Here is a 27,577-nt window from a genome sequence, read left to right as displayed (position 1 = left end):
GTTAGCAAAACTTAAAAGCCCTGAGCTGAGGGCAGTTGGGGAACTGTCTGACCATGACCATAAGTAGATTATCTTTTTGCCCTTTGAACTCATGAAATTGTAATAATGAAACAAATTCTGTTGTAGTCACCTGTCAAAAATGACCCAAATGTGAGAATAAATGCTTGTGCTATAATAAGTATCCCTAGTGTTGTAAATGCATTCATAATATAAAATTGTAGTTAATATAAAATTGCAGTTTAATTCATTCTTCTATTACATGACAGTCCCTAAACATTTTTGCACTGCTGTAATACAAGTAATAAATTCTGCTTCTTCTGGTAAAACTGCTACTCTGATACTGTATTCATCTATTACTAAGCTATTCTTAGATATTCTGAGATGGCCTTAGTAGCTTCTTGTACCACTTAAGTAAGGATCTTTATTGTTTTTATTTACAATTGCATTCCATATAATCATTTTTAGATTTCTGAACAGTCTATGTGAATTCATTAGTCTGCTTTAAGTTGAAACCATACATTCAGAAGTAAATTATTGAGTCCATTATTTTACCATCATGTTAGCTGGGACATCAATGTCTTTCTGGATGTTACTTTCACTTGATGATCCAAATTTTCTACCTAGCCTTTTAGAAAAAAATCTATTAAGGATTTTGTGTTACTTTTAAATGTTGGGAGGAGTCCATGTAGCACACTAGAGTTGAGCACTCAATCTGGAATTTTTTTGGATACATATGTTCTGTTTCCTCTACCATTGATTTGCCTATGTCTCAAACTTGGTGAAAAATCTTACATTTCACTGCCTCAGATGGTCCCTCTGGAAAACTGTTACAGTAATATCTATTTTGTTAAGAGCTCTAACTAAAGACCATAAGAAAAATTCTCTTAGGCTTTTTTGAAGAAAGATGTCTAACCTGAGTGGGGATGTGAGGCAGTGGGTGTTTCTGCAAGTGTCTTTGTTATTTACATGTGACTGGGATAAGAACAGCAAAAACTATATTTTTAAGTTTGGCGATTATTGACCATTTCCTAATTTAAACAAATAGCTGACTTTTTTTCATTACCATAAGCGTTACTATTTTTGTATTTTGAATATATTTTTTCATTCCAACTTTGACAGCCTATTTTTGGCTTCAAAAAGAGCAGAAGTTCATTGTTGATAAGCTGGCTAAAAGGCATGAACAGGCATTTCAGCTCTGCTCAGACTGGCATGTAGAGCTTTCCACCTGTTGTCTACACATTAAACTAACTCCCACCTTAGTGTTTGTCTTTTATTGCTGTTTGGCTAGAGGTGTGGTTTTTATAGCACAGATGCTGTAACAAAAGCAGATGTTTGAAAATATTTTGACAGCCATGGAATTGGTATTATTTCAAAATTCTTCAGTAATCATTCACCTCAGGCCAAAAAAAGATGTTGGCTTCTGTGGTTGTAGGATTACTACTGAGTTAGAATTTTAAGCAAAATTCCTGATAATATTCCTAAAGGTATTATTATTTGGCATTATTGGAAAAATTATGGGAAAGTTTTTTGTTTGATTGGCTGGTTTTAATCACTGTGAGTGAATTGAATCTATTAAAGTAGCTTCATTGTAATGCTATCTAGCATTTATATTGCATAGAGCTTGATTTTCTGTTAGATTTAAAAAAAAAAAATCTACATCCGTAATATTTTTAACCTTTCTTTACAGTGTTTGCTAGTTCTGAGCCTGTGCCAGGATTCCAGGGAGACACCCTGCAGTTAGCTTTCATCGACCTCAGACAAGTAAGACACTCGTTGTTGTTTTTTATCCTACTAATTTCCCCTTTTGACCAATGCTGAAGTTATTAAATTCAAGAACCTTTCATGTTTTCGCATTCCCGTGTAATTAGTTTTGAAAAGCGGTTATTTGAAGTGTTATTAGTGGCACTATTCCCTGTAATTTAGCATAAAACTGTTTCTCCAGTGTGTTGTTAGGGGGCACTGTGCTGCTGTTACAAGATATAAGGTTGAATTTTGGTCCTGACAATTTTGTAAAGATCCTGTGATGCCTTTTTACAAGAGTGTACATGTTGCCCTGATGTGTGCTGGCCTAATTCCGTTCCGAGCAATTGCTCCTGTCTACAAAACTACTCCCTGGAGAGCAGAATTTGGCATAGTATTATTTAGCATCTCCTTTCCTTAATTTGTTACATAGAATTATTCTAAACTGTTAGAAAACTGCTTTATTGCAACTGGCTGATCTTTATTCTATATAAAATTTAATTTTAAGTGCCTTAGTATTGGAAACACATTTCCACAGTTCTTGCAAAAGCAAGGTTTTTCCAGAGTAAAATCTACTTATCTTAACTTCACGTAGTTATTTCTATTCCCTGCTCTCTGTAAATTCTGACACTATACCCACCCATAGCAATTAATTTTAAAAAAAATGTCATACTTGAAGTAAGCTTTTAGAAAGGATTTATTATTTCATATGAGTATTACTGTCATTTAAATAGTGAAATGAATCATTAACTCTACATAGAGGGTAAGGTCTGCTTTCTGCAGATGCTGGTGATATTTTTCAGCACCTTTATGAGCCTGTCAAAGTCATCAGAAAATAAGAGAAATGTAGAAAGAATTTCATACCAAATTATCTATATAGTAGGACTATTTTTGCTTTTAATAGTTTAGTAGGTTTTTTGCAGCAAGATAATGAAAAGGCATTTCAGAAGGGAAAGTTCCTGTGACAGAAGTATTCCAGTTTCTCCTAATAGTCAGAAAGGACCTTGTTCTTGTTAAAATATCTTTTTAAATCAAAAAGTTAAAAGGTAGAGTTGTCTGTTACATTCTCACAGTAATATAATTCTCACAGTAATAATTCTCACAATAATATAACAATGAACAATATTTACCACGGGATAAGCATGGACTACATGAGGAGGATATAGGATCGTGGCCAGAAGATTTGCTCATGTGATGTTTGTACATTAGGAGTTCCAGAATTCAATATGTGAAGACATACTCTGCGAGACTTCAAATACCATGAGTATTGCCTGGACTAGCAGCCTTCCTCTTTTGGATTATTTGTTATTCTCCTTTTATTATCAATGCTAGAAGTGACTAAACATCTTCCAATTTGTACTAAGTGAGTTCAGTTGAAGGAAAAGGATGTTGAGAGATTTTGGCATCATTTCTGTCATTCACCTAAGTGGTATAAATCCGTGCAGAGCCTGTGTTTGTTTCAAGGGAAAATGTGATTTCCAGCTATGCTGGAGGGCAGGGTGTGTACATACTTGCTACAGGAAATAAATAATATTGTTGTGTATTTTAAGCACCAACTGTCCAGCATGTCACATAAACAGGGATTATGGTTGCTTATGATAGCTCTCAGTTTATATTAGCAACTTATATTTAGAATTCTCTTGATGCAAGTAACGCTTTATAGCTCTGTATGCTATGGGAATCTACTCAATTTCAGATACCTTACAAACAGCAAATGTCTGGGCAACTCTCTTTATTGGGTTACAATGGGAGCTTGTAGATGTAGAATAGTTCTAGTATATTTGATTTGGTTTTTACTATATTTTTGTGTGCCTCACCAAAAGGTATTGCAAGCACACATTAGAAACATTTACCATTTAGTAACGATTTGCAGTGCTTTCCCGTCTCTTCCTTATTTGTGATCCATTTCTATCTTAATAGGGTGGATGACAGTTCTTTTCAAGAATACTTAGAAAGGCAACAGAGCCTTTTTCAGAAAGTTCTTATGAAAGGTCATGCTTCTGTTTTTTAGTTTGAATTTGATACTTCTTCATGAATTGCAGGATATGAAAGATAAGGAAGTAGGTCCAGTGGTTGGGTTTTACCTGCCCACCCGGACTGTGCCCTGAGGTCAAACTCCTGATATTGGCTGTTGGGTACAGAGGAGCTGATGACAGGTAGGGGCTGATACAGGGAGGAAAGCTTGAACCGTATCAAAGCTAAAAGGCAGGAGATTTGGGACTCAGTGAGAGACTGTAGCTAAAAGATGGATCAGCAGGATTGCCCTCTTCTTAAAAAGCAGCTGACCTGCAAGGGAAAAGACTTTATCGTCCTGCCAATCACATGGTTGCTAATGGAAGCCAGTTATCTCAACAACAGCTTGCTTTCTCTCTGTTGTACTAGGACAATGTATAAGATTAATGAGGATTGGGCAGTAGAATATTGTAGCACATTTTACTAAATAAGTAAAGTAAGTTACAAGGAGCCAGCTTGGAAGACAGAGAGGGAAGAGCTACAGCTGGATAATTACCACATGGGGAGGAGCAGTTTTGAAGAGAATTGCCACAGCTATTTTTGTCCTAACAGTTCCAAATTCTCCGTCTTTCCCTGAAGACAATGTATGGACATGTTGTCCCCAGCAAGCCCACTTCTTTCCTTCATCCTTCCACAGACTCAAATGAGCAAATAGAAAAATAAACAGCTGGCATGAGAAAGAGTTGCTTCTAAGAAGAGAACAGTAGTTACTAGCAAGAAGCTCTAAGAGGCCAGGAATTATGAAGAGGCAGGCACTTACCAATGTCCCCTTTTGATGAGCCAGCTCTCTCTCCTTGTACTATCGCCTCTTATGCTCTTGTCATTCTCAACATGCCCCTTAAAGATCTTCATAATCTGTAGAAACCCTAGTCAATAAAGATTTTTGTGCTACTCCCATAACCATAGTACCTCAGCATCTTAGAGATGACTTGGTGTGGTTGGCTAGTCACACATAGCGCATACTAACAGAGAGTCACATGGCCATGATCATATAGAAATTTGCAGCTCCAGCTAGTTTAGCAGCTCCTAAAGCAGCAAGCAGCTGCTGAGAAAATTGGGATAGATTGATGGTTCTGCACAGCTGCAGTAATTGTGTCATGCCTCATGCCACTTGCCTTAGTATATGCCCTGAGGTCATACCTACGTGCACCCTTTCACCCCACTTACTTAAAGCCACTGAGAGACAGGCCAGCTCAGCAAGGTGATTATCAAAGTGGCATGTGCTGCTTTAAAGAGACTGGTCTCTGGCATCTTGTGAAGATGACTCTGCAGGCTCTCCTGCAGCCTGCATTGATCTCTGAAGATAATCTCTTGCTACTGTCTATATAGGGAGCCTGGGTAGATAGTGCAGTGGTCCAAAGTGAGGTGAACTGTGGGGATTTTGCTACCAATTCAGATCCTAGGTCAATTAGAATTAACCTTCAAAAGTAAACAGGTCTTAGTTTGTCCTTCCTAGTCTCTGAGGAAGCTCAGCCTCTGACATGCATTAGTTTTGTCCTGGTTATGATCTGTACTTTAGTGCCTAAACACTAGGGTTACAGTTCTGGAATGTGAGGCAATTTCTTGGATGTCCTGAACATTTAAATACTGTGAGGAAAAGGCTTGAATCTTACAATGTGTGTGTTACTCTTTGGGGAGACAGTGTAGTGTGTAGTGGACAGGAACGATAACCTCATGGTAGCCTGAGAGGTCAACAGTTGCAGTCCTAGGGCAAAGTTCCTGATTCTTAACCAACTGGCTGGTAACAAGTGCCTGTTCTTCAAATCAAATCATTGCCTGCAGAGTTACAACCTAAGGTGCAAATGTAACTTGACTTCTTTTTTTTCACTTTTGGCTTTACAAGTTGTTTCTATTGTTTCTCTCCATCACAAGCACTACTTCAGTTTCAAACAGGCCTTCTTTCTCTACTGTCTGATCTCTGACAAGTACTCAGCTAGCTTGATGATTGTGAAATTCCCTTATTTTGCCAAGATTGAGAACTGTTTCTCATCTGTGTTCTTCTGGCATTTAAGTGCATGTTGTTAATATCTTCCAGTTACTGTCAGTGCTGGTCATGCAACAGAGGCAACCATCTCAAGTGAACATAATCATGTGCTGTTGGTAGTCCCAGAGTTAATCAGCCACGGTAGCAGTGTCTCTACCCACATGGTAACATAGAATTTACAGTCTGGCAGTGGTGCTCCCCAGTCTGGGAGACCAAGAGCTGTGAGTGACAGGGACCAGAAATCCTGCATACGTATGGGAGAAAATTCTTGAAGATTTTCAGCAATTTCTGTTAACATTTTGCTAACATTAGACATAAATTAGATGTAAAGTCATAGAATTAATATACAGAATATTGTACCATGGAAACATTAGAAGATACATTTTTGTCAGACTTTTGTTTATGATGTATGTAAATAAACATGTGGAGAAGCACTTCTATGAGCTTAAGTTATTGGTAATACATTATGTGTATTCCTTCTAAAAATGTATACCTGATATTTAAAAGTATAATACATTTTCTTCTGATTCCAAAGCATAATGGAAATTACATTCATGATTTCTTGGGTTGCTTGTCCATTTACCTTGTAATGCATTTTCTGGCGTATTGTTGGTGAGAAATACTGCTAACCTTCTGAACTGTAGTGTTGCATGCAACAGATGTTAAGTTTATTTGAATGAGAAAATTCTTACTAGTACTTAATATAGTCCTCCTCTTTCTTCTTTGCTTCTCATTCATCACTGAGAGATGATACTGTCCTTCTGATAAACTGAGAAGTAACTCATTGTAGGTAGGAATTGCATAACAGATCACTGGGCTTCAGTCCCAGCCACAGGATTGTCTGCCACTAAAGGCAGGCTGACAGCTCAGTCTTCCCCACTGTTTTGTTTGCACTGTTTAATTTAAATTCATTTCCTGTGGTAGTAACTTTAGCATTTCAGCTCTGGCTTGTCTCTGATTCCCCGAAAGTGCAGCAAGCCGAAGCTCTCACCATCTGTGTTCCCTGTGGAGAAAGCTCTTGAGCCCTTCAGTAGACCTCAGAGAATAAGTTGAGCCTGTTGCCAAACCTATCCACCATTACTCTTGGAGGTCAAGGGCTCTAAAGGTCTGCTCTGGCTTCCTTCACAGGCTGCCAGTGCACACAGTGCCTAGGCTTTGAAATTAGCAGAGTACACCCACCCTGGCCTCTATTCCAGAGGAGAGTCTTGAACTGAAAAAACATCAGGATTTTCCAAGACTGAGAAATCCCTAACAGTATGTTTAGGAGTAAGTCTTTAAAACTTCAGAGTTTAAAGATAAAAGGAAGCCTCTCTTTTATAAGGCAGCAGTTTGAATTTTTAATTAGCAAGTAGTATAGAATATTTCATCTTTCACTTCCTGAGGAAAATGGTTGTTGAGACTTTAATCTTCACAGAGGTTCTTTCACAATGCTTACTGATCCCTCTTCCCCCATATGCACTCCTCAGGTTCTCTGAACAAGCAGAGGAGGATGTTACATCTGTAATATGAAGCCCAGCCTCAGGGTGCTATGTAAAGGGGATTTGTGCTTCTCTAGTTTTCAGTGCAATGCAGCTTATTCAGCTAAAGAAAGGAGCTCAGATTTCAGACAGCAACAAAACAGGAGTCGCACCTCTCTGAATTTCAGATCATAGATCCTCACTTTGCTGGGGGAGGAAGGCAATGCTCTTGCTGGCCTTTCCCTTCTCTGTAAATGGACTCTGCACTAAAGCAGAAGGAGGGCTTGAGGCACGTTGTGAGAAAACAAGGACACTTCAGGGCTCGATATCTCATGTATTTGCATCATACGGAGTAGCATGCATATGCATACCTGCGTTCAAAATGACACAGTTATTTGGGTATGACTGCATGCTGAATGTATGTTATCCAGCTTGCAGTGGATGCACAATCTCTTTTTGGAGTACTATATTCTTACAGGTAAATGGGAATTCTTCACACAAACATGACCATTTGTTTGTAAGGATGCACATTCCCCAAAGGAATCTCTTACTTTTGAATTCTCCTTTCAACTAGATTCTGTGAAGCCTGTACGTAATAATCGCAGTAGGCTCAGATCACAAGTTGTGTGTATAGCTATTTGTGAGGAAGATCTCAATCAGTGCTCTGTACACAGAAACAAACCAGCTCATTAGTAGGATGGGATTTATACCTGCCAGCTGCTAAGAATTAGGAAGCTTTGGAAACAAATGCACAGAAAATAGCAGGGGGGGGTTCAAAACCAAGCATGGCTTTGGATACACTATCTTGATAAGAATTTGCAGAATCAAAGCAGGATGGCAAGTCAGTCATTTCCTGGCAGTAGGTATTCCTACCCTACTGCCAAGAACTATGAGCACACGTGCCAGGTATTAGGTGTATGTGTGTTCTTTAGGACATTAAATCATTTATCAAATTCAGTTCAAAACATTGTATCCAGTTCAACATCTGAATGGCCCTTTTTCAGCAGAGAAGTGCAAATAACATGCTGATAGCTTACCAAGTTTTCGCTCTAGATCCTGGCTAACTGACAATGAGAGGGCATATCTGAAAACAGGTTTTAAAAACTCCATGTACAAATGCTGTTACTTCAGTAGCCCTATCAATACGTTTTTTAACAAACCCAAAACACATAGGTCCCTTTAACTACAAGATACACTACTCCATCTATGGCAAAAACAGTATCAGTTTCTCCAGACAAAAGTATAGTAGATTGTGCACAAAAGACGATGTGGTGAAAGATATAATGCTTAAACTGAATGTCATCTCCTAATTGACAGTAAAGAATGCTGTAGGTACCTAAACCATGGAAGTTATAAAAAATAAGAAAATAATTTTCTTGTTGTGTCTTGAAGCTAGTTCATTTAAGGGATACAATTCTCTTAGTTCTCTACTTCCTGAACCAGATACACACAAGAATTGGATGAGCTGACGAGAAATCTGTACTTTGTATTTACAAAATGACAGAACTCATGAAGCACTGGCTCAGGTTGACTTAGAGACCTGCAGATAACAGCCTTTGCATAAAAACATAAACCTTAGTTGAATAAGAGCGGGAAGGGGGTGGTTGTTGTTAGGTGAATTTATAATTTTTGGAACTGAGACAGGAAGTGGTATTCATTGATCTCATTTGTCATGTGCAGGTGAAACACTTGACTTCTTAGAGCAGTGCAGGAGAATTACAGCTTCTAAAGTACTACTGTCAAAGTTTCACTGGAGAGGTTGATCAAAGCAGATATTAAAAAAAAAAATAGGCAAATCCTGCTGTCAAGACTATTTAGATGGACATATCTGAGTCCCTAGCTGAATACTACCAACTGTCACATTTAATCGCTTTCAGGTCCTCTTCTTAGTCATCAGTACTTTCAAGAGACAAGGTTTAGAAATAGTTGATCAATTCATTTAAAACCTACAGAGCTGCTGTCATGATGAAAACTTCGTATCTCAAAAAAACCTGTTCAAGAAAGCTCATCCCATAGTTACAGAGGAAATTCCTGTAAGATCATGAGCTAAATGTCACTAAAATTGTATCCTTGGTAGTTGAAGTACATATCCTGATTATACTCTGTCCATGATGCCAGAACTCAAAGGCCTTAGTTTTCTTGGCGAGATGCTAAATTTCTTCCATAACTGGAATATGTCTGGGAGACTATTTGCGAAGCAGTCATTTGCAATGACATTATGAGAAAAAGTACTAAATAAGCTTTATCTGGAGAAGGTTTTATTCTTTTGCAGAAGGATCTGCTGGTAGAAAAGTTTCAGAAGGTTCACTTCCAGGTAATTTCTGAATTAACGAATCTCTTGCTTGAATTAGAAGAAATTGATCTATGTGCCTATTATATTTATAAACTCCTACTTAACCCTTTCTCTGAGTCACTGATACACATCCCATTCAGTGGAAGTTATTCAGTGGAAGTAAGTTTCTCTCTAGTTCTCTTGTGTAGTAGTTTTCTTCCGCATCTGATCCTCACCTTCATCCTTATCATGTAAGAAATTATGTAAATGCAAGGAAGGAAGATTTGAGTGCATGACTTTTCTGAAGTTTGTGAATACGCTATACCAAGCTGTTGTCTTCCTGCTGACAGCCAGTTGCTGCTGGATCTGTACCATTGTGTCTGGGCCCTTCTGTAGCCCTGAGCTGATGGATGGAGTTCAGTTTTGGTGCCCCCAGCTCCACAGAACTTCCTCTGAATCCTGTGAGTGTGGTTCGTATGAGTAATGAATGAGCATTGTTAATTGAACAACACAAGTGAATAAAATTATTGTTTTCCTTCAAGTTACTTGTTATTTATATTCTCTTAACATCTCTGGGTCCTGGTCTCCCATCAGGGAACTGTGGGAATGGTGGCTGCGTTAGTGTATTCAAGAATTTCTGCAGCAGAGTTGTTTACATCCTCCAGCCTTAGCTAAGCTGGTAGAATCTCTGGTATGCAGTATGTATTGGGCAACTCTACTAGCCCCTTAACCCTACAGATTTGCTTTAGTATTTTTTCAGTTGCATCAATCAGAATATTTAGGTTCCATTCCTTCTCTAAATTATCTGTTAATCACAGGGAGTAGGCAGAAAATCCTGTTCTTTTCCTTTTGCTAATTTCTTCTGTGAAAGAGAAAGTACATCTCCTCTTTGGAAGTCACTGTAGGGCAAATGTAAAATCCAGTAAAATCAAAGGAATCTTTTACAACAAGAAAACAATAATTGTTCTCTGCTTCAGAACAATAACGACAAAAGGAAGGAATTGCATAGATGTAGTATGGGGAGGACTTGAGTAAGTGAAATGTACTGAATGGATGTTTATTCATTTGGATCACAGTGTCTTAGGAAAAAAAGATTGTATCTTCAAATGTGTGTGTACGATATGTACCATAACGTGACACTGATATTCAGTTGGGTGTTTTAGCACTGCAGAAATACAAATTAAAAAAATACTGACTAACTGACTGCTTCCAGTCAGTCAGTCAAATCTGGGAGATTAAACCCTTGTATTTTCTGTCTGTTAGTACAAAGATACTAATAGGTGGCAAAAGAAATTATTGAATTTCGTACTCTTACATAAATAACTGGTTTCTGAATGAAGTGAACTAACTGTACTCTAAGCAATATGACTGAACCAGCCTGTTCTAAGGCACAGTTTTATAGCATACTGGCTTATACCATGTATGGGTGTGTCAGGTTTGGAGCAATTTGTCATCATACAAGTTGCGCTTTTAAAAGAATATTGAAATAACAAATAAAATTTACATAGGAGATTCACATATAGGTTATGTTTTAGAACCTAAATAAAAACTCTTGGAGAGGACTTTTCCGAGACCATTAATAGCAAATGAGCAGTGCAACTTAGAAGACCCCGCACTCACGGAAAGAGTGGTGGTGGGAGAAGAAAAGACTGAATAAGAACATAAACGCAAAGAAATTGGGGGTGGTCAAAAGATGAGTAGATATAAGCAGCAGATAATGAGGAGAAAAAGAAGAACTTAAAGATGTGGGATAAAAAAAAAAAAAAAAGAAAAAGTCAATTCCTGACTATAAATGCACTTTGTTGTTCTTATCCTTTTCTTTCTATGTTTATCATTTTCCATGGTTTATGCTGAGACCCATTAAGAACATTTCTTTTTTAAACACTAGAGATTTGAAGAGGTGTTTTTACCCAAAGGAAATAAAGGACTTCCAGTACACAGTTAATGGTGTATAAAGTCCATGAAACCATCAGGCTGCGTTATTCCCAGGAGAACGCAAGCTTTCCTGGTTTCAGTGGCGTGCCTCCAGGAAATCGTTCGAGGAGGACACACAATTAGCCCACACTCTTCGAGAGTGCACAGTGTAACATGATGCAGTTAAACCAGAAGACCGTTCTCATCTTTTGACCCTGTGTCAAACATGTCAGTTGAGTAGCTTACCTGAGATCTGTAAGAGAACATAAGCCATCAGATGTTTTCCCATAGAAAGGATCATGCAATAGACACACACACACAAAAAAAATCAAATGTTTAAACCTGACTTATTTTCAAAGTAACAGAAAAAGTGCTGAGATAGCCTTTGTAAGTGGCACAACCCAGTGTATTCAGATTCTCCTTTCTTTTTGCCAGTCTAAAGTTTCAATACAAGTCTTTGCTCTTGCTTATGAGCTATAAGAAGGACATTAAAAGTGGTTCTTTGATTTTAAGCACTAACAAGATACTGAGCCCTGTGGAAGGACAGATTTGATAATATCATTGAAATGCACATCCAAATTATAGTTTTGGGAATGGTAGTATGTTCAGTATAGTGTCTGAGTTTTGCATCCAGTGACATAGAGGATGGTTTAAAAAGTTCACAGTAAAACAGAGATATATTGAACAATTCCTAGACAGAAATACACAAGTAACTGTGGGGAGTGGAACCTACGTAACTGGTAGATTGGAAAGGCACAAGCTGGTAACTCAAATGACAATGTAAAACAGTCCCCATAGCTTAATTAAATAAAACCAATAATGCGATTTAAACTTCTTTGAGTTAAAATTACTTTCATAAGGGTGTTAATTACTAGAGGATTAACACTGCTTACATGTGATAATAGATGTGGTCAGTCAATAAAGGGTGAGAATAATGTTCGTTTAAGAAGCAAAAGAATCTGGCACAGGATTACTCGCTGGAAAGGGATAACATTTCAAAGTGACAAGTAAAATCAGGAGAAGAGGTTTTCAAATTGCAGGAGGCATTAGAGGCCAAATTGTGCCATGGTTACTCAGCAAAAGTTCCATGTATATTGGGACCTGTTTGAGCTAAAATCTGAAGAGTAGTTATTACAAATGACATATATTACGTAGTTTGGAATTATTCCGTCTTCCAGAGCAATTGTAACAAATAATTTTTCAGAACAAATGTTTTAAGAAAATATTGCCACCTGAGCAGTGAGGAGAAAAGACATATTCTAAAGGAAAAAGATCAATTTCTAAGGAGAATAATTTATTAAAGATATGTTTCTTAGAAAAGAGGTAATATTGGACAATTGAGATTAAGCAGAAAGGGTTTTTCCTAATATGTTTGCAAACATAGCAGCAGCAGAAGAAAGATCTTTCACAAAAAGCCAACAAAAAACAAATTATAAGTTATCTGTGTTTCTTGTTATTGCAACTTACTGAGTTCAGAAGCCTTTAGTAAACCAGGCTATCTAGACAAGGAAAACAGAAGTAAGTACCAGGTTTTTATACAGGCTGTAGTATTTGCTAAAATGTTTTTAGAGCAATGTCATAGATATAAATGTGGCAGTGGGCATCTTGTAGTAGCTGTAGAAGAAAGTGAAGGTTGTCCGGCAAAGAATATGAAACTTTTATCTAGAGATTTTGGCTTTGCTTTTAACTTGTCTGTATTTACATTCCTGAGCTACTGTTTGTGGAATTCCTTGTCCAGTGGTTCCCAGGTCTAGTATAGCTTTCCCTAAGGGATGTAACTTCATCTGCTATGAAGGGTGGTTATGCAGCTATACCCTGAATGCACTACTTCGGAAGAAAAAACTGTCTGTTTACAGTAAACTCATGATGAGCACATCTGTGTCTGTGCCTTATGGATTGCATTGGATTTCTGGGTTTTTTTTTTTCATTTCTGAATGCAAGCAAAATGATGCTGGCTTCTGGCCTACTATGTCTTAGATTTCCGTGGCTTTCGATGTATTCTAACTTGGCACCCAAGATTAGCTGACATACTGTACTGAAGAGCTGCTATATTTTTATCTGCTTCCTGCTGACACTTTTCAGAGAGACACCTTTTATGTAAAATGCTGAGGGCTTTGGTGACCACCTAAGAGAAGAATCTGAGGCTGTGACTTTTATATTTTAGGTCTGCAGCTTTTCAAGAACCGCACAAATCTTAAAAATAAACTAAACAGTTATGGATTGAAAAATTTTACTGTTGTGTTGAAACAAACTGTTTCCCCTACCTGCTGTAGAACCCCAGCTTACTGCAGTAGAGATAACGTGTTTCATAGTGCACTCTAGGGACTATGGACCTCTGTGGAGACCAAATGCTGCAGATTCAAGACATGCTCATAAACCTTACAGACCTGGTGTATATTCTCCTGTTAGGTTGGAAGCCTCAACCTCTGTAACAATGTAATTTCAATGTTTTTCTTAAATGTAATTTCAGTGTTTTTCTTAAATGTAATTTCCTCTGGTGTTTTGGTCCAAGTCAGAATATGATAAAAGTAACTAGAAAGCTAGGAGGATGACGTAGCCCGTTGTACCACTGAATCGCTCATTCCCAGTGACCAGGTTGGCAGCTTCCTCAGTCGATTCTGTGAGCTGCAGCTTCACACAAGGAGTTGAAGTCTCTGCCTCCTCCGTGAGCATAAGGCCGATGCCACGGAGCTGTGCCATGCTTACTTCTCTTCCCATAGGCAGCAGTTTACATTGACAAGCCCAGGCCATGTATCTAAAACTCCTTCCTTCAATCCTAGAAATAATCAAACTGAAATTTAAACTTGGAGTTGTTATACTTTGGCAGACCACTACAGATGTTTAGTTCTAGGGTACAGCACTTTGACTTCATAGATTAGATGTGCGCATATACAACAACAGTTTGGATTATATAGTTCAAAACAGCATTTGTCAGATGATGACTTTTTGTGGTACAGTATATATACTGACCTCTGTTGAGACAGCAAGCATCTAGAGTTACTCCCATGGATACTGTTAAATACTAAATATGACAGATGGAACAAGAGTGTTCAATTCCAAAACACAGTATGGAAATTGAAGTGAACATGGTTTGTGTTTAAATTTTATTCTAGTTACACCAAGTTATGTGATCTGTAGTCTCACCTTCTCTAAGCCAGAGAAGGTGGTTAAAATCTAATTTTAATGTCAGATTTTGAAATTTTTAATACATCTTTTTAGTGAAACATCTCAAATGGATTTTCACAGGAAGAATTGAGACAATACAGTTTTAATCCCCAAGAAACTTATTTTAAGGTACTGTGCCACATCATGTGCTAATTACGGCATTGTTTCCTAGATAGCCTGTTGGAAGTCTCATGCAGTTGAAAAAACTGCTGGTAGAAAATGTAAGTTTAAATAAACTAAACTATAAAAATTGCCTCTTCGGTCAGTAATGGTTTTGGTACATCTCAATGTTTAAGTACAATTGGCAAACCTGTGTTTAAAAAAAAAGCAACTCAAACAGAAGTCGAATTTAGCTGTGCTATATTAAGTGCTTCATCATTTTAACAGCTGAAATTGTATTTTCAAAGTCTCGTCCAAGTCAGAGGCAGACGTCCTGTTTTGGGGGGGCTGCACTTGTCACCCCTGCATGCTATTTGAGCATGTCTGCCTCTGCATCAGAAGCTCAAAAACAACAACAACAAAAAGGTGAATGACCTGCCCATTGCATAATACACAATTTTTAATCCACACAAATTTTATCATTGACATAGTTTTACGCTTTGTCTAAAGGGACTTCGTGTACGGGCTAACGGGCTTGACAGGAGCAATTTGGCGCAAGCCTGTGCCTTCTGGAGCCTGACTGCCTGCCAGGCTCCTGCTTTTCAAATTCTTCCCTGTTTCTGGACTCGAAAGATAGTTCTTTTGCTACTAATCCAGGATATTTTTTAATGATAAAGAACAACACAGTTCATAATAAACATTTGCACTGCAATTTAATAAATCTTCTTTGAAGAGGTATTGCTTGTTGCTATATTGTGTATTGCATAGGGCCTGGCTACTGATATTTACCACAGTTACTATTTTCCAGTTACTTTATTCAGATATTATGTCTTGGGCTGCTTGAAGTTTTAATAGGATTTGTAAAAATTATAAGTTGCGAGTGTTTTTCTGGTTATGATAACAGCAACAAGCTTGTTCACATTACTTCAACAGCAAGCGTTTTATTTTGTAGGCAGGCTTGAGTTCATATGAAGTGCCAAAGAATAAGAAAATGTATTTGGGCTTGCTCATGAATATAACAAGACCAGGCATCTCTCAGAGTGTACCTCAAGGTTCAGATTGTAGGAAAGAAGTCTGCCCTTTCAGAGAATTTAGGTCATAAAGGACTTAATTGAACACAAGTAACGTCTGTTTTTTTCTTAGCATAACAACAATTCCCAGTGGTTCAGCTGTCATAACCTCTGAGTTTATACATTATACACTTACAAATGTGTTAAAGACTGCATCCCAGCATTCATTGTTGTAACAGATATGATTTTCACTTATAAATTTGAAACAGATGAAGGCATTTAAATATAAAACTGTTTCATTCTTGTGAACATTTAAATGTCCCCAATTTAGGCACAATTTCTAAATGCATGGTGCTTTAAAAAAAAAAAAAAGGAGACACGAGGCACATTTTAATGCAGTGTCTTAAAAACTGAAAGACACTGCCTTTCTAACACAAACTATCCTTCCTTTGAAAATCCTGGGCTCAGTTTTCAAAGCATTGCCTAGGAATTTAGCCTGCGACCCCCATTGACACTAATGGGAATTGCATAGCTAAGTCCCCATAACATCACTTTGAAAATGCATTTGTTGTACCAATCCAGAAAAAGGATAGGATAAACTATAGGGAGACATTCACAGATCAAGAGATCAATTTACACTTTGAAATACAAGACCAGTTCCAGTTATGTGATCAGTAGGGGGGGATTTTAAAATTCACCACATTCACAAAATAAGTCACCAGGAGTAAACAAAACAAAATATTTTGGCAAGTGGCAGGCAGACTTGCTAACAGGGTAACAAGATATTTGTCAGCAGTAACGAACACCAACTGATTAAGTGATAATTGCATTTGGTTAATGTGGTGTTATTCTACAGTTAGCAAACTCTGGCTCTTTTCTTTGTAAGCTGGACTTAGATATCTATATTTTAAATCCATCTGTCGTTCCTTTGTGACCAGGAAATGTTTAGAGTGAACAAGACTTGTCTTTGTCCAGTTCTGATTCTGGTCCTTCGCATTTTAGTTCCAATCTAGTAAGTGCTTTCATGGTGTGCATGCTTTAATAAACAGGGAGATAACATTTGGTGACCTAATGGGCGTGTTATCTTCATGTTCATGCAGGGGTTTTTTGTTAATTTGTTGGAAATAAGTGTTACACCTGTGTAACATATATTCATGTCTACTTGTGCATAAAACATAAGCAAAGACTAAAAAGAAAGTGTTGTTGTGTAGCTGTGTTACTGCAGCGCGTATGAGTCCCAGTCACGGACCATGCCCCCGTTATGCTGGGCAGAGTATAACTAAGTGTTTTAACAAAAGGAAGACGGCGCTGCCTCAGCGTTCACAAACCGATGAGATTATAGCTCCGCTGAAAGGTTAACATTATGTCAGAATTTATGAAACAATGATTCTGGTTGACAGGCATCCTCTTCGGTCATCAAACCCGTTTGTTCTGCTGAACAGAAGGTCTATATAGGTGCAGTGTGAGCTCCTTGGGGTGGGACATTTGTGAGTGGCTTTTGTGAGTTTACTGCGTTAAAAATTTAAGTTGTCTTCATCTTTGGAACTTTTTAGCTCCAAACCCCAATACAAATATTAGTAATCGAAATATTAATATACTTTATATTCCTTTATCTTAATGACTTAAATGATACATAGCTGACAACAGTCACGGGGCTTTTTTTCTAGGTCAAAAGCCTCTCATCCTAAAGGAAAAATTTGCAATGTTGTTTCTGTATTCTCTCCTAAGAAAAGATTTGGTATAGCTGGCAGTTGTATATGCTTGGCACCATTCATTTCTGAGAAGAGTTCACCAGTGTTCTAGGCTTTGGGATTTTTTTAATTAAAGAGGTCAAAATCCATTATATCTAAATTTCAAAGAATTTACCAATTAGCTGTAGTCTGCGATGCCCAGCAGGTGGCTTTTATACTATTAAAGAGAGATTGTTTCCATCTCTGATCAAAGCAAAAACAAAACAAAGGAAAATATAGAATATTTTGCCATACACAGTGCAAACCACACGCTGTGTAAATTATAGGTGAAAACTGTATGTGACAGACTGTTCAGTCGTACCACTTCAAGAAAAAATTCTATATATTTTCACACTGTTCCCCGTGAGGATTTTAATGGTAATGTCTAAATCTGTTTAGATTACTGATTAGCTGAGAAGATTAGACAGCTTGCTGTTTCCTAAAATGAAGATTGTAGCATTTTCTTGCTTAAAAGTAAAAGTAGAAATGAACTAGATTAACGAATTTGCTAAAAGTAAAACTGGAAAATCGGAAAAAGCTGCGTGCTGGAATGTCACAAGATGAAAAAAAAAGTTCCAATTTGCACTTTTCAATGAATCTAAACTTCCCCGATTTTTACCTACTTAAAAGAATGTTTGTGACCTTTTGACCCTTTTGTTATCCCTTACTCAGAAAGACCTTTATTCTGTAAGGCTTAGGTATAAAAAAATAAAAAGAGCGTTAATGGCATAAGAGTCCTTTCTGATCACCCTGTGTAAGATGTTTATGCAAAGTGTCAATAGAAGCAATTGGCCTAACAGTGTGACAACCTGCTTTGCTTGGAAATGGGCTAATCTCCTGTTTGGGTTATCCAGAGGTCAGGTGAGGATTTCTTTTTTTGCACTCCCCGTAGTGCGTGGGTACATAACCTGCAAACACTACAGAGCAGAAATCAGAAGCAATGAGCCCAAGAATGCCACAAAGCTGCTGGTTTTTGGTTTTTTTTTTTATCTTGCCCTTTTTTGCTTTTTTTCTCTACCTGCTTTTAATTTTTTGCTTCCTGGTCCCATCGCAGAGTCAACTGGAGCACATAACGGTGACGGGGACTCCCAGTATCATTATCTGCTGCTTCACTTGGTTGTATTTTTTTTTTCCCAAAACAAGCATCATCCCACTCTTTTTTGAAGTTCACGTGGAAACCTACTTTAAATCTCCGTTTTTGAGGGCTGCCCCTGGTGCCCTGTCACAGCAGGCTGGAACTCAATAAGCGCTCAGGCAAGCGTAGCGGGCCCGGCAATGGGCCTTGGCGGGCTGCACGCTGTGAACTCCTGCCTCACTGAATCAGCTTCTGTGTGTTTTTATAACTGCCTTTTTTTTTCCCCTGTTAATTATGCCCCAGGGCTGTGGAAAGACAGCATTTATCTGTTTCAACAGACTAAGCAGCAAGTGTTCTGACATGTTTATCAGGCAAATTGTACCTGACAAAAGGTAATTACACATGCAATCAAGTGCAGAAGTAACTGGGTGATTAGGGGTTAATAAACTCTTTCGCATTAGAAATATTCGGCTTGTGAGCAAGGAGAGTGGGCCAGGAGGATATAACTGACAGTGATACGTTAAAAGGATTGCTTTTCTTTCGATGGGATATTTGACTTTACAGAAAGGTAAGCAGGATATGAAGTGTACAACTCCTCATTTTTATCTCCAGCTCCTGAATCACTGGTGCCTGTTGTACAACTAAAGCTGTTTGCTGATACTCTTGCTACTTCAGAAGAGACAGCGGCACCATTCCAACTTGTACTAAGCTACCTTGGTAGTTTACAATTAGGGTTTTTGTAGTATAACCAACACAATTTGTGTTGTCTAATGGACACTGCCCCCATTTCCTTCTGCAAAGCCTTCATCTCCTCCTTCTGTCTCTGTTGCTGTGTTGATTCTGTGCGTAGCTAGTTCCCAAAGTTGCATTCTCTTCCAAGATTATTCCTGACAGTTGCCCAAAAGTAAAAAGGAAAGGGCATCTGTATGATATTTGAGGATGTGACAAGAGGCTCAAACAGCATTGAAAGGGCCGGATGGTCTATTCCAGCAGTTCCCAGTGCACAGAATTCTCACATAATTACGAGATGGCCTGAATACAGGACTATGGCTGAGCTGCTCAGGACTTTGGGTAATATAAACCAAAGTTTTACTGAGCAATGTTTACCGGTAATTTCTATCCTAAAGTCTTAAGAACTTCCCGCCCCCCCCCCCGTAGCATCAGTATTGTGATGTTTTGTGTTAACCAAACCCATTAGCTATCAAGGTCTTAAAGCAGCACCTCTTTAAACAAAACAAAAAAAAAGTTTAGTATCTTTTACAATAAAATTGTTGTGTTTAAAATAAAACTATTCTAATTTTAAAAAGCAGTGCTATCTGTATAATGTAAGAGATGACTATAGCCCTTTATATAAGTATATATAAACACCTTTTTTTTCCAAGTGGTGTTGGAAGAAGACCTAATGTTAGACATAAAAGGTGTTTAGAAGATGCATAGACATTAATAAAAAGTTAGAAAATCAAAGTATTGTAGGGCATCATTCAAAATGCAAGTGCAGAACAGCAGCCAGAGACTTAGGTTATCTATAATGTTAATAGTATACATGTCACTAATAATGTGATGGTTTGAGAAGGCAACACTGTTTCGTATTCAGTAAAAGGAACCTGCTGCTCTCTGATCATAGGCCCTGATGGTTCCAAGATGTTGGATAAAGGTTCCCCTTCTATCACACCTTTGGAAGAGGCAAATCTTTTAAATCAGAAGTGTATACCCTATCTATCTTGTAAATGTATGTAAATGGACAGTCTATTTTACAGTCTGCCTGGTATACTAGAAAGGATAAAGCTTGGGTTTGGGTTTGGTTTTTGTTTGTTTGTTTGTTTTAGTAATTACTCAGACACACCCACAGATATACACACTTCTTTGCAAATTATTCCTAGTCAGAAGGGCTTCCCTTGCTCCTAGGCAAGCATATTCTGCTTCACTTTAAAATTCTCAGGTATAGCATTGCCTGTCTTAGCTTACTCTTATTTTTCATAGTTGTTATGGATAAAGAGAGTACAACAGTACCATTGTTCTTGCGTAGTACAGTACCTACATCTAGTTTATTAAGTGCTTCGCAGTCTTTCAGCTGCTTGATAAGCTGGTTCTGATAGAGCACCCTTGGGTGGCTCCTTAGCTGGGGCTTAGTGGGTGACTAACAGCTCGTGGTCTACACTGCCTCCAGACTGAGAGCAGTGGGAGAGATTGCCTTTCGCTCCGGTTTGAAGGTATTTCCTGCACACGTTGACTTTGGAAAGATACATGTGCAAAATAAACATTTTTCCTATTGTGATTTCAAGGCAAGCAATGCACATGCTAACCTTGAAGAAGTCACAGCCAGCGGCGCCAGTGTGATGTGCTACATGGTGTGGATTTTGATTGATTTTTGAGGAAGGAAAATATTTACTTGCCAGGACCTACTCTGTGCATGTATTTCTCTTACTACAGTGCGTGTCAGTGTGGACCATTCCTGGCTAGACAATACATCTCATTTTCAGTTATTGTCTCAGTAATAGTGACAGTTTTAGTGGATAAAATAGTAGTAGGGAAATGTTGCTTAATGTGGCCTTTAACAGGTTGATTCTAGTTGCCACAATAAGAACTACTGTCAGAGAACCAGCAAATTCTCTTGTACTTCATGTTTCAAAACTGTGAAGCTGTGGGGTAAGCTCACCTTAACATAAATCCCCTAAATGTTTTTTGTGTGTTTTTTTTTTTTTTCTTAATTGTAGTTGATACTCTTTTTGGCAAAACTAACGCTTTTATGATTAGACTTGCCCTTGATACAATTTTCTTTTTCCACATATAGTAGTAATCACAGTATTTAAAACTGCAGATTTACAACCTTCTTTTATTTCAGTGGAACTTAACGTATCCCACATATTACATATCTGTAGTATGAGTCATATCAGCATGTCAGGCCAAATCTGCAAATTATTTCCATTGTATCTTCACCTTGAGCATTGTGTAACATTACCAAAGGCTGCTCCCTCTCCTTGTGGTTTTGTACACACCTAGTCCTTGTCACATTACAAAATAATTTTAATATGCATCTATTGTGAATGAAAATACGGCAAAAATATATGGAAAAAGTTAGGGGTTTTTTCTCTCCTCTATTGAAGAGTTGGCCAAGTTTTCATGATGAATTTCATGTAGCTATCTGTTTGCATTAATTAAAAAACAGACTTTGCATCTTCATGTTCTTCTCTTATTTTCAATAATCTTTATGTATAAATTTCAAGATAACTCTATCCTTTACTAAAATAAAAATCAGCTACCAAAGGATTAGGTTGGCCAGGGCTTCATTAGCAGCTTTGTCTTTCCAAGAGTATATTCAAATCACATGAAGTCGCCCAACTATTCTTGCGCATCTTTGAACGGATGGGCTATGCCCAAGACAGTCCCACTTTAATAGAGGTCTTTCTGTATGAGGAAGAGGAATTGAAGTGCTTCATTTAAATAAGGCACACATTTTTGTAGGAAAAGGTAGTGCAAATCCAAAAGGAACAGAGTAGCAGAAGTTGAAGCAGACAGTACAGTCGATAACTCTGCGGCATGGCTGCAGGAGTGAAGGTGAATTTGGTGTTGTACTCGAGGGAAGCCTTGTATGGGTGGATTGAAGTTATTTCCCGTACATGTGTGATGGTCCTGGGACGAGCAGCTCATTCCTGCTAGACTGTCCTTGCTGCCGTTGGCTGGTCGCCAGCCTGCTCCCCTCGCAAAGTGCCTGCACTGGCTGTACATCCGCCAAGTGCCAAGTCAGATGCAGGTGATATGAATGGCCAGGACACCGATCCGAAGAGCTGCACACCAGGCAGCTCTTGCCCACCCACAGCGTACAGTACGTGCTGTCAAAGCCCATTACATACAGCAATATGCCACGGCACAGAACTGCAGCTGTGCGGGGGACAAAATGCACAATGTGTAATTGTGCACAGCAGCAGTTTGGTCTCCAGCAGTGTCTGCAGCTCCCTGTTGCCTTTACTCCAGCAGCAGGACACATTTGTCACACTGCAGGTCCCGAACACGTGCACAGAAGCAGGGAAGGAAGCTGATTGAGTGGCATGTATCATTTGCTTGCATGTCCCTGGTCCTTTGTTTTACCTGCCACATGTCGTGACAGATGTTTTAACTTAGGAGATTTATTAGCATAAGGCTGGTTGTGTGCAGCTCTTTGAGCAAGTGTGGAGCAGGGAAGTGGCTCTGGGTACATCCCCCTTGCTGATAGTGTTTCTCAAGGTGTTCACTCTTCAGCGCCAGGACTGTCTTGGAGTGCACAGAATATGCTTCATGTTCTTTTAGGACATTGTTTTTACCTCATGTGTGGAATGGCAACAGACTCTATGGCCTGTTTAGAGCCCTACGTGCCTACCTGTGTTTGGTCAGGTGACAAATAAGTGTAATCTTCCACTCCAGCTGTCACTATCATTGAGATGTCCCAGAGCCACGACACAATCTGACAGTTGATTCAGGTACTGGAAGTATGGTATGAAAATCACTCATGTGATATTGGCAGGAAAGTTTCTTTGAACTTTTCAGCACTGTAATTGTATCAGCCGTCGATGGCTTTGGGTCGCACATTGCTAACAGGATACAGAGCTTCAGGGTTGTTTAGCATTTACCCAGAATCCTCAATTTTTGGGTTACAATAGGGATAAGAAATGAAATCTTTCACCTTTGATTTAACTGAACACAACTGCTGCAGGAGCTGGCACGGTCCACTCATAAGGACCATCTCCCATGTGGACAAGTGGTGTTGTAATTAGTAGTAATTTATTAATACATTCTGTTTGCTTTTTATTAATACATTCTGTTTGCTTCTCTGTAAGGGCGAGGGAAGATGAAGTCTCCAGATTATATAGTTTGGGTTCCTGTGGTTGTCAGCTTTATCCTCCTGGCTTGTGCTCTGCATGTGCCTGTCCTGTCTTTCTACTCTTTTGATCACACTTTTGAATATATCATACAGCCTCTGTGAGGTCTGGGCACTACCACTGTTGTAGCACAGGTAATAAGAAGTGATCAGTAACACGCAGCAGCAACTGAGGCTGTGGGTTTCACAAATGCCACTAATTCCTGAGTTACCAGAGCTTTCCTGAGTGTTTGCTCAGTGAGTAAAGGCATATTCTCTTCAGCTGGGTAGGAGAATTGGTGGTGCTTATCTTGAGAGACTGCTTTGTGAGAAAGAACCATTTGCATTTGACCTTGACAGCTATCATGGATATGTAATCAGAGAATGAAATAGCCTCCTTGCTTTTCATACACAGCTCACCCATACGAGATAGTTAAATGTAAAATCTAGATGTCACTGAGGTTTGTAATGGTCCCTGGAGGACTTGGACCGACAGAGCAGTAACTGTGTCAGAAGTCCGTTATAAAGCCAGGGGATGTTACTATCTGTTCATAAAAGACTATACCACAACTATGGAAGGAGTAATTAATTAGAAAAAAAATTACTTTACTTTATTTGCAAATAACATAAGAAAGGGTTTAAGAAGTGGAAACATTTGGAGAAAAGAAAACATAAATTTGAAGCTGTGAAGACTGAGTGTATGTTTTTATTTTGTAATTAAGTTGGTGTTAAAATTTTGGGGATGAGCATTACTGGAGACCTGTGACGTTTTATCAGACTGAGAAGTTTGAGTAAGGCAGGCCTCTCGGAGGTGCAGTCCTGCTCTTACCATAAGAGGAGCAGGCGCCTGCTGCGGCTCTGCCTGCGGGAGCAGGGGCTGGTGCTGTTGTGCCCCGGCTGTAACAGCTCTGGTCTGGCTTAGCAGAAACAAACGTTTAAAGTGAACAGAGTTCTTAATTTAAACAGCAAAATGGTATGACTTGCAGTAGTCTGTTATGTTTCTTAAAGTGGTTTCATTACAGAAAATCTTGTTCCACCTCACCTTTCCAGCATTACCGATGTAGCAAGGCCTCCAGGCAAGCGGGGGCTCTAGGTTATGCTGAGGAGGAGCAGCCATGGGCACTGTGAGCTGGGGCAAAGTGTTGCTAACGGTTCCCCGTTATTTTAATAGCAGGTTTGGCTAACACAGGGCAGCCTCAGAACAAGTGGCATTAGCCCTCAGCAGCAGGACAAGGCCAGGCATCAGACTTGGGGGAAATCTGGGGGTGCTGGCCATTGACGTCAGCAGGAGCGGGGCCCGCTGGCCCACAGGTAGCCTTCGGAAAGGCTCCAGGGAGTGGGGCCACCTCTGCCTTGGCACCTATAATGGCGGAGGGGGAATTAGGTTTTGAGGGCTGTGAGGATGCTGGCTGCTGGAGGTTAGGAACTGCATCTGATTGTAAATGCAGGCTGTTTGCTGAGCAGCAGCCCCAAGATGGTGAGTGAAAGGCCAGATTCCAAACCGTGTCCAGACGCAGGGCTGCGCTTGGAGGGTTTTTGTTCCCCCGTTTAAGTGTTTGGGGTTTGTTTGGGCCAGAAGCGTGCCCAGGGCTTGAGGGTGAGGCGCAGGCATCAGTCGCCACGGAGGGTGCAGCGGGGGTTGTTTGATTCACTTAATTGAGACTACCTGAACCTCTGGTGTAAATTACGGCGAGCAGCAACAGACAGAGTATCCCGTTCTCCCTCCCCACGGTGAAGCCCGTTCCCGAAACGGCAAAGCGTGCAGCCCTTCACACCCCCTCCCCGGGCCCAGCCCGCACGGCCGGCGCACGGAGGGAGGCAACGGGCAGGCGATGGGGCTGCGGCCGGGCCCGGGCCGGGCTCCGCTCTCCTCACCCGCCTCTCCCTCCGCAGCTCCTGGACCTCTTCATGGTGTGGGACTGGTCCACCTACCTGGCTGACTACGGGCAGGCCACCTCCAAATACCTGCGGGTCAGTCCGAGCACGGCCCTCACGCTCCTGGAGAAGTAAGTGCGGGGGGGGGGGCCGGGGCCGGGGCCGGGACGGGGGAGAGGCCGGCGGCAGCGCCCGGCTGTCCGGGGCCGGGGGCCGCGGGCCGCGCAGAGCCGCGGCCCGGGAGCAGCTGGCGGCTGCCCGAGCGGCCGCGCCGGGGCGGGGAGAGGCGCGGGGCCTCGCCGCAGTCAGGCCGGTGCGAGCGTTTCTGCTGCCCCGGCGCCGGGGTTGGGGCGGGCGCGTTGCCGCCGCACCGGCATCAGCCTGCTTTTAAAAACCGCGTCGAAATGTTCTGTGGTTGAAAGGCGTCTTCTAACGGTGTTTTCTTTCCTCTCCTGCCTGCGGTGAATACGTACTTTGCAGAGTTCACAGAGGGTACGTATCTCCTATATTGTTACAAAATATTGTTGCTTCAATTTATTTCATTTCCCAAATTTCGTTTTTAAACCCATTGATATGGGAGATCAGCAATAACAGTATCGAGTAACTGACGGTGAACAAAACACACCCGTCCGCTGCGTCTGAGCTTACGGTGGAAGCAGAGGATGCTGACGGGCTTTCTGGTTTGCTTCTCTCCCCCGCAACTGGTAGGGACCAATTTCCTGGCAAAGCGATATTTCGCTTAATACTTGTGGGCGATTTGTGCAGTAATATTTGTTAAAACGAGTTCCACATTGCAGAAGTTTAATTTAAGAACACATAGATAACAGGTTTTGTAATCTTCCTGTTCTTATTAGCAGAAAGATCAAAAGAGGAACAAAAGTAAACCCATTTAAGTAGTCGGATGTTTTCTTTTCAAATTATGTTTCTAACATCTGTGTCATTTCTTTTTTTATTTCTCCAGAATGAAAGACGCTAGCAAAAAGAACAACATTTTTGCTCAGTTTAGGAAGAACGATCGTGACAAGCAGAAGCTAATAGAGACTGTAGTAAAGCAACTTAGGAGTTTAGTGAATGGCATGTCCCAGCATACATAGGCCTGTTCAATCGACGGTATCTCATTATGCCAAGAGGTATTTCTTAGGCGCTATTTCTACTAAATAAACAGTGCTGTCGGTTAGGACACTCGTTTGACCAAGTAAAGGAAAAATGCAGTAGATGGCTTGTACACGGAGTCTTCAGCAAACAATTATTTGTACGTATTTTTAATGGATCGAATACTATTTTGTATATTGTAAACAAATGGTGAAAACTGAGACTGTACAATAAAAACCAGCTCAGCTGTATTGTACATGGAACAGCCAAACTGTAAATACGTTATTTAAATATCTGTAGACATGGTGTCCCAAATTTTGCTCCGGGTAGGAATTATTTGAGAAACAATCCCTTAGTTGCTGTTTTCTGGATGAATCCTAATTTAATGGTTTTTAAGCATTGAAATACTTGCGTTTCAGATGCTGCCTATCGTTTTCCTGCGTTAAATGTATATTAGCCTTAAAGTGATTGGACATAATTTTGTATACCAGATTTTGTAGTCTGAAGGTATGAAAAAATCTTCTGATTTTCAGTACCTTTGAAAACTACCTGAGAACTAGACTTGATATTTATTTAGCGTTAGGGCTTATAGGCTTTGTTCTCCAAAAGGGTTTAATCTTGAGGTTGTGAATGTAAATAACCATTTGAGTTCTTTATAATGTGACATTTTGTTCTGGTTTGGTTTTGTTCCTCAGGGTTACTATTTCTAACTGTGTACTTTTGTAAGGTCCCGGGTTCCCTTCCCCAGGTTGCAGTAAGGAGTAGATTTGCCACTGCTGGTTTCGTGCCGCATCTGTTTGTCAGTATGGGTTTTCTGCAGCCAGACCCGGCCCGGCCCTCAGCATCTCATTGCAGGGCCGGGCTCTTTGCACTGTCCCCTCCTGGCTCTTTTGGACACAAAGAGAATGTCTAACAAATACAAACCAAATGGAACGTGTAAAAATGATGTACATTTTTTCGCTGTATTTTTAAGTTATTGACGGCCTAAATACAGTAATATAAACCTCACCCGTATTCCTGTTTAATTTCAAACACTGAGCGCCCCTGAGACCGGGTTTTGTTGAGACCTGTACGCCCTTTGGTATTTGCGCCCGGGGCAGGCGGGCGGGGGTCCGGGTGGCCCCGGCGGCGGGGTGCGGGACAGGGGGCTGCGGGATCCCTGCCGTGCTGTGGGGCGGCGGGGGCGACCGGGCAAGGCTGCGCCCGCGGAGCGGGGCTGGGGCGGTCCCCGGGCCGGAGGAGCGCGGGCCGGGCCTCGCTGTCTTCCCCCGACGGCGGGAGGGGGGGTGGTCCGAGGAGGAGGGGGGGCGCCGTCGGGGG

General features: G+C 40.2%; 1 protein-coding gene across 5 annotated transcripts in view; it reads left to right on the top strand.

Annotated features, from left to right (window-relative positions):
- EXOC6 (exocyst complex component 6) overlaps window positions 1-27,265 on the top strand; it is a 93,138-nt gene extending 65,873 nt beyond the window's left edge. For 4 of the 5 annotated variants that reach the window (XM_086752043.1, XM_086752044.1, XM_086752046.1 and 1 more), the window contains 3 exons: window positions 1,688-1,761; window positions 25,184-25,296; window positions 26,127-27,265. In XM_086752043.1, the coding sequence (XP_086608169.1) occupies window positions 1,688-1,761; window positions 25,184-25,296; window positions 26,127-26,259 (320 nt within the window). In that variant the 3' untranslated portion in view covers window positions 26,260-27,265. Of the gene's footprint in view, window positions 1-1,687; window positions 1,762-25,183; window positions 25,301-26,126 lie in introns of those variants that run through there. The other variant, XM_086752047.1, reaches the window with a different exon arrangement.
- Window positions 27,266-27,577: the final 312 nt, after the last annotated feature.

The sequence above is a fragment of the Chlamydotis macqueenii genome, chromosome 7, assembly GCF_036417535.1.
Source record: "Chlamydotis macqueenii isolate bChlMac1 chromosome 7, bChlMac1.mat, whole genome shotgun sequence".
NCBI classification, from domain to species: domain Eukaryota; kingdom Metazoa; phylum Chordata; class Aves; order Otidiformes; family Otididae; genus Chlamydotis; species Chlamydotis macqueenii.
Note: the sequence above shows the minus strand (reverse complement) of the source record. Positions and strands in the feature narration are given on the sequence as shown.